This window comes from Pygoscelis adeliae, unplaced genomic scaffold (genome assembly GCF_000699105.1).
Source record: "Pygoscelis adeliae isolate BGI_AS28 unplaced genomic scaffold, ASM69910v1 Scaffold170, whole genome shotgun sequence".
Classification (NCBI taxonomy): domain Eukaryota; kingdom Metazoa; phylum Chordata; class Aves; order Sphenisciformes; family Spheniscidae; genus Pygoscelis; species Pygoscelis adeliae.
Window position 1 is genome coordinate 2,269,153 of NW_008824002.1, and position 12,017 is coordinate 2,281,169.

Sequence of the window (12,017 nt, forward strand, 5' to 3'; positions counted from 1 at the left end):
AGTGGTCAGATGCTTCACAGACACGCTATTGCCACGTACACACACACACACCACACACACACACGCACACAACTGCCTCCCCCAGCCTGATGCTTAAAGGTTTTGTCTATAGAAATATTTAGTTATTAAAATTCCTGGACTTTTTTTTTCAAGTAAAATAACCTAGGTGAACTGCACACATTTAGAAATAAATTACAATTGATTTTGCTAGTTGTTAAAATCTATTTTTTCGTAATCATTCGTGTGAGTTCAAGAAGAGACAGAGGCAGTGGAATGTAAAAATGGACATTAGCATTAGATGCTATCACTCTGTGTCAAGAGTGTTTCTAGGTACATCCCCTTTTTCTTCTCCCTATAACTTTTCCTCATGTTTTTGTTTTGATATTGTAGCGAAAATGTGCAAACTCAATCACTGCAGCTGTACACACTTGGTTGCCCCAGTGTATTGTGATGAATCAGGAGGATGCTGGAGAAGCACAAAAATAAGTTATTCCACATACTACCTCCTCTTCTCTGGAGAGGTCTTCAATTTTGTGACTAGTGCCTCTTTCAGATTATGCGAGAAAGATTGGGACTTTCCAGCAGCAGCATTTGAGAATTTGCCTATATACACGTCATGGGAAAAAGAGATAATGTCTTTCTGGTTTTATACCACCTCATGCTTTTTTGGAACTCTTTCACAGGAAAAAAGCAGTTGCAAACAAGGCATCTGTATGATGCTCTTACATGGTTATGATCTATTTTTAGAGCCTGATCCTGATATCACATTAAACATTCCCCTCAAATTATTAATTCCTCATGACATAGCCAACACAGCTCATTTTGTATATAATAACGAGCTCTAGAAAAAGGTAGAATTTGAACTTGCTATCTTTTGGGACATGAAAGTACACATCTTTTACAAAACTCTTCTGGGCAAAATGTTATATAGCATTACTTTGGGGATAAGTATTTTTTAGGCAGACCTTAAGTGATGTGTACAAAGGTGTTCTTTTCTTTCCCAGCATTCATGACTGAAAGCATCATATCAAATGAGTAATATACAGTTATATATAATAATAATAATCAAGAATCCTTACAGTTGTGAAAGCTCCTTTAGATCCTTAAATATATATGGAGGAAGTGATTCAATCTTGTTGCTAGCCAAATCTCTGCAGAAACAGCCACAGGTAGGATGCAGTAAGTTCTTACTAGGCTCAGTAATTTTACCGAACAGTTTTGCAATTTCAGGACACACAGTTTTATTCTATTTGCCAAATAGGATATTATTTATTACATAGGCTATCAGAAGCTTGGACTACAAAAGAATGCTGTTAAAACAAGGTGGGAAGCTAGATCCACCAGATCTCTCTTTGTCTTGTTAGTTCAGATATGCCATTAGATACCTCATTTATTATTATTTTATTTACATCAAAAAGAAAGTAAAATACCCTTAACTTGGGTTGTAGGAGCTTGAAAATAAATTAAACAGATGATTGTTTCGTGATGGGAATTCTTTCACATGGGCTAGCCAGCACATCTTTCCCTTAGTTCTTCTCTCTACCTTGCTCCTTATTTTCACTAAACATAAATCCTAATAACTGTGGACAGAGGAGTAAAGGTCACACGCACCTAGACTGTGGTGACGTAAGATTAATTAGTATTATTCTATTCAGGGAACATAATGATCTTGTGAGCAAAAAACCTGGTATTATTGATACAGAGTAAGTATTTTATCTATTACTTCTTCCCTGTTAAATATATAGAAAAAAACCTGAGGATAGGTGCTGTCTCCAGAGCATGTTATATGAAATAGAATTTATGATAAATGATATTTGCAATATATATTATAAATCTTTGTGACTTGTACAAGTAAGAGAAGAAATCAACTCACAATTCATCTAGCATCTGGAGGGAAGAAAAGCTGTTTTCATTTAAAGAGCTGATTTTATTTCGTCTCATCACCCTGAAAGAATAAAACAAACATATGTTGCTGCTTCTTGACACCTATTTGGTTTTGGAGAGAGCTTTTTATAAACTTTAAAAATGCTCTCTTCTCTGCATCTTCAAATATTTGCCCAACTCAGTTAACAAGCTAATCGGATCTAGAAGCTGACCATTTTACCATTTGGTAAATAACTTTTGTTGCCTATACACACATCTTTTTGTGCACGTATACATATATACACACACACCCCCGTAGGAGGCTGGTATAAATTGACTGAAGGCAGGAGGAAGATTAAGTGGGCTGGAAGGCTTGTGACCTAACTGCATCTCGGACACAAGCACGTGGCCGTGCACCTCTTCCTTCACCCACTTCCTTCATCTGCCACTGAGCTTACTCCTTAAATGAACAACCTGGAATTTAAAGCCAAAGAGAAAGCCAAGAATACAGGTACTGCAGAAGAGTTAAAAATTGAAAGTGACAGGTACCGTGGAGCATACTATTCTAGCAAAAGGTTGAAGGGATTTTCTGAAGATGATTACAACATCACTGAGGAAACTTTGGGGAAAATTCTAAAACTGCTGAGGCAGCCAACCAATCAGCCAAACTCTTTAAAATAAAGAAACAAGCTGTGTATTTTTTATTATGAGATTTTTGCCTCCTAGAAAATTTCTAAATCTTAATATCAGTCAAAATCGCTTCATATAGTTGCATGTATCAAAGCTGAACTTTACTATAAATGTAAACAGTGGTTATTCTGTATAGCGTTCATTTAAAACCAAGCATTTTAATTCAATCTGCTTGAGATCTAAATAACCATGATAGTCAGGAAACTTTTATATTAGCTGTAATGAATCAGCTGACTGTTCAGCACAAGCGTATCTCAGTCTGGCTGGCTAGCATATCCTATTACTTACAGTACAGTTAGAGTGTTGCAGGAGATGAAAGTGACATTTCTTACATGATGGATATGGTTGCCTTCAAGGTCTCTGGGATATAAAAACAAAACATCAATCACTGAAAATAAATTGAGGCAGTTATTCTAAGGTAGTTAAAGAAAAATACTACCAGAACTTCATGACTGCACAAAAGAGGGTGGGAACCAGACATCTAATTTTTCTGCACACCTAGTCGATGACTTCAGGTCATCAACCCTGCAGTGACCCAGCACGCACTCTGTAAGATCTAGCGCCCCGTTAGAAAAAGTGGCGTGGAAGCGCCATACAAAGACAACAAAATAATATTTTTCTAGTGAAATAAGGTAAACTTACAACCAGTTTAGTCTTGGCATATATTGGCACAGAGGTTTATCAGGCAAACGAGCAAGAGAATTATTCATCATCTCTCTGAAAAAAAGAAAAATAGTATAGCTGGCTATATTTGCCAAAAATTATATTATAGAAAAAATTCATCTCTCTTATGTTTGTACTTTTGAAAAAAAGGCAGTCAAATCTTGATTAATTTCTCATAGTCTTGGAGGTAGTATTATTTTCTTAAAATTCTACCTGTTTTTCCTATGGCATTCTGCAGAGCAGTATTTTATCCTTAACTTGTTAATTACCAGGTAAAGGAAAGGTGTTCACTTTGCTGCTTTTTAAATAAAATATAGCAAGTTAATACAAAAATTTTGACTATTCTGTCATAACACGTAACTTCTACTGGTGACGGAGGAAGGGGGAAGTGGAGGGAGTTTTCCCTCGGGGCTGCAGGGGAAGGGGGTCCCTTGTGTTTGGGTCTGGAGAGGGCAGCGGCAGGTTACGGACAGGGTCTCGGGGAGGGAGACCAGGCTGCTGCCAGGGGGCAGGAGCCGTGGGACCCCTGCCTCCTGCACCGCGGCTCTGGAGGACAACTGGCACCCATTGCTGCAGCTGCCATGTCCTTGCCCTCTCAGTGACATTGTCTTTTTACCATTTTTTCCCACCCATCTCCCTATACTTTTCCAGACACTGCATGTCCGCTGCTGCCAAAATCCCCCTACTCCAGCAGGTCTTGCCTGGAGGTAAGAAAAAGCCACAGGTGTACTGCCAGCACTCCGTGGTGAGCAAGCAGAGTCGTCATAAAAAGGCTTTTATATATACCTGTCCTTTCTGTTCTGTTCTTTTAAATAACACTTTTGGTTCTTATTCAATACTTACAGGAGAATAAGTGATTTGAGTCCATAAAATATTAATGGAGAGATCCGATTTATCCTATTATTCTCAATTATCCTATAAATTACAGCAAAACATGTATCAGTTTTATAATTGTCTGCAGTCTTAAATTGAACAGGTGATAAAAAAGTAACATACTTTGAAGTGGATTTCTTCAAATGTCCATTCAAACTACTTAAAAAATTAATGCATTACTCCTTAGCATGTCAGGGTATTCATTGAATTAATTTCCTTTCAGAAGAATATAATTTAAAAAAAAATAACTTAGAGAAAGTAATTACTTTCAACTTAGAAAAAAGTGTTTTCTTGCGAGTTTTTAAAATCCTTTGATCAAGACACTTTGAATGGATGCCCTGTGAAAATAAAGCAGCACCACATAACTGTTCCACGGCAATCCAACAGTTCCAAACACACAGAAGAACGTTAGGCATGTTATTATTTGCTTACTTTTAATAACTTAGTTACTGAGTCAAGATAGGATTTCATTTTCATCTGTCTGAAAAGCAGTAATAAACCAGTATTTTAGATTATGCAGTCATTTTGTCTGGGACATTTCAAGCACTATTTACAGGGAAAAGACCTGCCCCAAAAATTCTCTTTCTACTGTTTGATAGTATCTGAGTTAGTTCATGTACTAATTTGTAACAAACAATTACTAATAAACATTATTTAGTATTGTAAAAGTCATCAGTCATTGGAGCCATTAAGGCCCAAGGACTAATTTCTGCTCTCACCAAAGTCAATTGGATTTTTACCTCGCACAGTGTAACAGGAGTTCCTTTATTATTATCTCGTATAAAGTACTACTATGCACAAAAATGAAAGCAATCCAAATATTTCTTTCTCTTGCTTTAATTATTCCTTGAGAAAATAAACATACAAATAAGAAAAACACATACAGCCATTCAAGTTTGTGGAGATCTTCAAAGACACCAGGCTTCAAACTGGTTAACTTGTTGTTACTCAGGTATCTGAAACAGGACCAACAAAAGATAGACAAATGGAATGACTAATTACCATCGTATGCACGAAAATGAATTTTAAGATTTTTCCTTCATAATTTATCAGAATACTGCTAATTTTTTTCATAATTATAATTTTTGATTATGGTAATTTTCATGTCCTTCTTTGAGAACAAGGCGGGACTCTTGGTAGTGAGGACTTTTGGAACAATTATGTAGAACATTTTGTCTTATCTATAAGAAAACACAGCAAGCTAAATATTTTCACTGTATCATATTTTAGGCCCTTTCCAGTTTCCTTCTGTGGAGTGATTCATTCCATGAATGTTCCCAGGATCCCGTTCAGTCTCAGCTAAGGACATTAGTCAAGTGTAGATACCAGAATCATGGAAAAAGAAAGCCTGAGAAATGAAGGGGGCGGGTGTGTGTGTGTGTGTGTGTGTGTGTACTATAACCGGTCTGGGAAGGTAATAACAGCAGCTATAATAACAGATGAGCAACCACACTCATGTGACGGAAAAAGAAGAGGTGCAACATTTTAAAAAACTTTCCTTTTAAAAACGCTGCAGAAACAAAAAGCTGAACTCAACACCACAATTTATGTATCATCTCTTTCACCGAGCATTTTCCTTAAATTTAGAAGCATCTTTCAGAAATCTGCTGCAAAATAAAGAAAATAGTGTTCTTTTCATTACCGATACTAGTTACTTTGGTTTGCTTCTGTAAACCAAAATACAACACCAAAGAGTTTTGATTCATCACAAGCTCTTGCTTTTGTTTTATTCCTTTTCTGTTCTTTCTGACTTCATGCAGGTAACCACCGTACTGTCTTCCATTCTGCAGATTTGGGGAACAGGAGTGAAGTATGGAGCCCACTTGTGTTTTCAAAGTATTGTCCTGTCAGATAACTTGCACAGACAGCTCTTAATCTATCTTTGCTTTCTCAAGCCAATTGTTAAGTTACAGATATGGACCATTTTGCAACTTCCTAACATTGAATCAAATGAGAGCGAGACATCCGTAGCGACTCTCAGAGCTCTTCCCGTTGCTTTTTACTTCAGTATTCAAACAGCAATACTTACAGTTTTGTCAAGTTGTATAAACCTTTGAAAGCACGTTCAGATACAGCTCTGATTTTATTATTCTGAAGATACCTAAGAAGATAGAACAACAACGACAATTAATTCTCTAAGCATGCAAAGTCAAAGCAAGCATAAATAACAAATTAAAAGCTATCAACTAAACTGAACACATGTGCGGTACTTGAAAAGAAGCTGCCAAACTTGTTACGTCTTAAATTTGACAATATCCATTTCACAGCTATAGTTGCAAAGACTGCAAAGGTGTTTTAAAAGAAATACCCCCCCCTCCCAGCAGCATTGCAAAATTCATTCAAAGGGACGCGTGGTTTGCCTGAGATGAACAACGAAGTGGTTGTACGTGACCTCCTGTTTTAGCTCCTAACCTTGCAGTTCTCACCTGTGTGACCTGATCTGAACGTTTAGCCAGAACCCTGCTACAAGCAACATAATTTTGCACGGCAAATGTCGAATTAACGTGTTTTTTAATTTTCTGTTTATAGTATCAGAGAATTTTCAAAATGCTGCATTTTTAAGACAATATAATAAAAATGTAAATCGAATCTTACTAATTTTCTGTCAACTAAAGAACACATTTTTTTCCTTTTTTTAATCTACTTTTATAAAATAATAAGTTAAAAATGTAATCAACTGCAAACATTAAATCCTTTTCAAATAATTTTAAAGCATTACACTGTTATTCGCTGAGTAATATTTAAATATAAATCCTTTTAATTAAATTACAGTTAATAAAGAACCCAGATGCATTCCTGTTAAAAAACAGTAAGAAAGCTGACACTGGCTTTTACAAAATGGGTTTGTGTCAAACACTGCTCAAAAGCCTTCTGAAAATGTACAGTTATCGACCAGAATTGTGTGAAATTAATATTAGAAACAAATTGTTTGTACAGATGGATACAGACGCATTTCTTTTAATGAAAACATATCCTTCAAGACTTTAAGGCAATAATGGCACTTAACTCTGTGAACACAAGGTGGTGCTGCAGTACAGCACAGTTTCCGTGGAAGTTACGCTCCAGGAAGTTTTCTAGGCCGGTGAAGTGCCTTGAGTTGGTGACGTAGGAGCCCTACTCCAGGCTTTTGCATTTAATTCTTAATTTCACCAATCCCATATAAAGCAAACTTGTTAAAGGCTATGATCTTTGAATAACATATATGTTACACATCGTAAAACATAACGCAGTATTGTGTTGCCCTAACAATTTGACTAGTTGGGGCATTATCAAATTGGTAGCAGACATAATTAGGAGTAAAACCAAGTGCCATGTGAGTGAGCTTCCCATGGCAATGGCAAGTTCAAGTTTCTAAACTTTTGTTTAGCAGGATAAATGGATTAAGTTACTTTAATTTCTTTTGGCATATTACTGTTCGTTATAAATGTAACTTCCTTCACAGACGATGAAAGTTTAGCATTTTTCTGGTATAAAACAGTCAATACAAAAAAAGTAAATATGCAGAAATTATGGTTTTGCAAAAAGAGAGATATCAAATCAAGCTATTTGAGCCAAACAGGTTACACAATTAGATGAGGTACTGAAGAGTAAGACAAAACAGAATTTTGAGTATAAACCGAGGGTTGTCACTTAGATGTTAAGTGTGTTTGTAAGAGGATGAATATTTAAGGCACTAAATAGATATCTTAAGTTGAATCACTCCCTTACAGATTTTTAAGGTCTTGGTATTTCTTGAAAATGTCAGCAGAAAGTTTCCTTAGCAGATTCCTCTGAAGAGACCTGTAGGAACGAATGCAGACAGTAAAACTACTCTCCCAGCTTCCTACAGTGCTACCACTTTTGTTATTCAATAAGAGCATCTTTCACACTGCTAAATAATAAAAGCAACATGAAACCATTTGAATGTGCTATCTCTGTTTGTCTGAATATTTCTATCTATTTAAGCAGTAAGCCAAATACTTTATCATAAAAAATGTCCCCAGAGCAACCGACAAAATAATAGTTAAATCTAAGAGTTAAAAAGATTTGAGTATTAACTAAACCACAGACTTATTTCAAACCTCAAATGCATATAGATCTTATTTCCCAGTGCATGTGTCCCTATGTCCCCATCTCTGTTGGCCGCCGACTCAAGTGTCCTGTCAAGAACAAAATTTGTTCAGGGCATGGTTGGATTAGAAGAGAGTCCGTCCCGAAAGCCGGCTGAACCGACTCACTGCTTTTTCTAAAGCTAGAACTGAGGCATTATTTTTGAAGTCTTGGTTGACCCTGAGCCAACAGCCAGTTTAAATATATATTTGACATTCCACATCAATCTTCGTTATGAAGGATTGCGGTACCACATGTGAGCACAAACTGGTACCGAACAGAAAGATCCGTACACCTGCTCTACAGAGAAGATCCTCAGGTAAGGACTCATGATGCTGCCCTCTGCTCATCACACAGAAAACGGCCTCTCAAACAGTGGCGTGCAAACTAAAAGCATTATCAACCATTCCCTGATCTCTTCAAAAAGTCTGGCTTACACATACGTATCTGTATGATGACCCAGCCCAGATTAAATCCTTTTAAATAACAGCATATTGAGAGACATCAAATGAGAACTAAAAAGATTTGCTTGAGCAGGTAGTTCCACTGAGTTCAAGGTTATTGACTTTATTGGAAGGAATATAGATTGGGAATATTGGCAGGATCACAGAATAATAAAAAGGTCCTAAGCGTTGTGTCTTAAAAGGAAACATTTCTTCTGAAGATGTCTTTAGATTTCCTGAAACTGTTGCTAGCTCAAGTCACTGTTACAAATATGAAACGATCGATTCACACAGAGTTTTTCAGTTCCTTTTCTCTCCTTTCATGCAGGGAAAACCTGTACTTAAAACGTTAAAGGACTTGTCAACAGAGAGACACTATGCTTTCACAAGCACCAGCTGAGCCAACTGGTCACAATTATAAGGCTGTAGTTGTGAAAAGGTTGTAGGACCGATAGTCAAGCCTGAACAGAGCAAGAGACCACTTTTCTGCTCTACTTACATTATGGTTATGTTTGAAGAGACTGACGGGACAGCACGCAATTTGGCAGCGTCGCAGAAGATCTCCAGCCCTTGGCAGGTACACCCTGCTGGCACAGCACCATGCGTGAAAACAAGAACGTGGTTGTGGCACGTTGGATGGGTGGTGTGATGGGGTGGGGAGAAAGAAATACGGTGTAAAAGAACAGTGAGCGCAAAGGCAGACATACCAGGCTGTGTTAAACAGAAATTAAGGCACATGTTTTTACGTAATTGGTTTAGACCTGGGAAGACCCTAACAATAAATATAAAGGGACACAAAAAATTATGTTACCTCCTGACCTCTGTGAAAGAGCTTGTAAAAGCTCTTGAGCTTTCGGCTTGATATACAGGAATCTGGCATGGTAGCAGTTTTTCAGATTTTTTATGGCTCTTTTTTAGATTATTCAGTCCTCTGATATTTACTAGAATGAGCACAATTCTGTCCAGGTGAAAATGGGATGAAAACGGGTCCGGAAGTCTTTGCTCCCTTCCCCCTGTCTCTGCACTTTAAGTTAGCGCTCACAGTAGACAGCAGAGTCAGAAAATCTGTGTGAAGGGATGAATGCCAGCAGGAGTGGAGGGGGTTTGCAAGAATCATTTGATGCATGAAGAAGTGAATTTGGAGGAATGTTGCCTTCATTTCACTCCAAAAGATATGTGTTTCATGGTCTTTCCAGCTGTACTAATATATTCAGATGTACATTTATATTGCCCTCCTAATTGGCATATGTTTCACACTTCTCTTAACAGAAAATTAATCACTCTTAATGGAACTGAAATTAGCTTCAATGCATTTGTTCTTCTGAGACGTAAATTCTGTTTTACTATAAATTAAACTGCACTATATTTCTCTTTCTGATAAGCACATTTGCTATGTATTTTTTTGTAGGAATCATTAGTAATAATCACACAAATGATATCTATAATTACTTACAGCACTCAGGTGTCTTTGTCTGAAATGCATACAGAGATTTCAGTTTATTGTATTTGTCCTTTGTGTAATGTTTATCAAATTGCAGAGACCATCCATTGTTGTCTTCTAATAAAAAAACACAAGTAGTAGACACATTATAATAGAAATTTAGTTGCATCAACTTTTTGCCTCAATTTTTATCTCAATAACATGATTTTTCCAGAACATTTCATAGACCATTTGATGACCTTATCTTTATACAGCTGCCTAATCACAGGTATGTACAGACATTATGCGCTGCACAGTAGGAACAGCTTATTATACCTTCAACAACAATATTTTCTGTGGCAGTTGCACCGAAAAAGTGTCATCTTTCACTTCAGAACTTTTTGTTTATGTAGGAGTCTAAAAACAAGAGGCAACCATATTTTCCTACCTCCTTAAACGTGTGGGTTTGTCACTTTGTCCAGGAAAGCTCAAATGATTACTACGCCTCCGACTACTTCTTTCAGAGGGCTGTCTCACACTATCACAGCCTATAATTTCTTTCCTGAAAATCTAGGTGAAGGCCAAATGAACACTGCTTTTCAAGAAAATGGGTGACGTGGTGTAACATATTCAAGTCAGTATGTTTACGTTAAGCTTAATACGCATCTTCTTAAACAAAGCATTATTGCATATTACCAGTTCGGTCACTGTGCATAGATGTACTGGAACAGAGTGGATTATGGCCATAAAGGTGAAAATTGAAGAGCAGATCTTTCAGTTCCTTCCCACAAATGGGGATTTCCAGATACAGTGGTGCTGGAAATAACTAGAGACCTGTTTCTTGGAAGTCTGTTGTATATCTGTACATCTGTAAATTAACTGATCGGGTAACCACTTCCAAAACAGGGCAAGAATACACACCACCAAAAAAAACCCCAAACAAACAACAACTTATCTTTAAAAGCTGTGATCTGATTTAGTTTTATTAATTTGAGTCTGACCTCTCTTAAGCTTTGACAACACCCACATCTTTTTAGTTTAAAGCATCTCATGTAATGAATATGCACCAGCAGCAGAAATGCTCCTTAGGATAGCACTCACTAGCTGGTGAGTCAAAGCACCAGTGATAATTGAAAGCATTAAATTGTAATGATACCTACTGTCAAACAACATTTATATGAGAACTCTCAGGTTGGCTCTGCTTTGCTAGTCATTACAGTCTTAGTTTCATATTTATGATATGCTAGCAATGGTCTTCCCCTCCGCCCCTTTCCCATGGTAATAGTTTAGTTATACTTAAATACCATTCCTCATGGACATTTCTCTATAAATCTACATATTCAAGTAAGCATTACTACTATATCTATTGGCTTCAAAATAGGCGGGGAGAAATAAAATGTATTTACTTCTTGCAATTTTTCCCATTCTGAAATGGCATCTTCTTTTTCATGTCAGATTACAACTCAGCTGTTTTCTCAGCTAGGCAGGGGAATTACCTTGACGGCATCTCCTGAAGCCTGCTTATGGGGTGTCAGCAGATGGAGCTGTTCTGAGAGCTGCCTGCCTCGTTGCTGCCTAAGCTGGAAAGATGTACTGTACATGCTGATTAACAGATATTATGAAAGACTAAGTAACTTCAGGAAAACTATCATTTATGTAGTTGTTTGTTTGTTATGCATAAATTGAAAAGAGAAAAGATTCAAAGCAACCCAAAATCTCTGTCTTCAGGAATTTCTCCATTAAGAGAAAAGACAGACTTGAGAGGTGCCTTATAGAATCATAAAATAGTTTGGGTTGGAAGGGACCTCTAAAGGTCATCTAGTCCAACCCCCCTGCCGTGGGCAGGGACATCTTCAACTAAATCAGGTTGCTCAGAGCCCCGTCCAACCTGACCTGGAATGTTTCCAGGGATGGGGCATCCACCACCTCTCTGGGCAACCTCTGCCAGTGTTTCACCACCCTCAGTGTAAAAAATT

The 12,017-nt window shown here is 37.2% G+C and overlaps 1 protein-coding gene across 1 annotated transcript in view; it reads right to left on the minus strand.

Annotated features, from left to right (window-relative positions):
* Window positions 1-12,017, minus strand: part of RXFP1 (relaxin/insulin-like family peptide receptor 1) — a 52,223-nt gene that overhangs the window by 8,660 nt on the left and 31,546 nt on the right. The window contains 10 exon segments of the mRNA XM_009325320.1: window positions 1,080-1,151; window positions 1,874-1,945; window positions 2,842-2,913; window positions 3,196-3,270; window positions 4,060-4,131; window positions 4,974-5,045; window positions 6,119-6,190; window positions 7,798-7,869; window positions 9,121-9,225; window positions 10,065-10,179. Of these exon segments, the coding sequence (XP_009323595.1) occupies window positions 1,080-1,151; window positions 1,874-1,945; window positions 2,842-2,913; window positions 3,196-3,270; window positions 4,060-4,131; window positions 4,974-5,045; window positions 6,119-6,190; window positions 7,798-7,869; window positions 9,121-9,225; window positions 10,065-10,179 (799 nt within the window).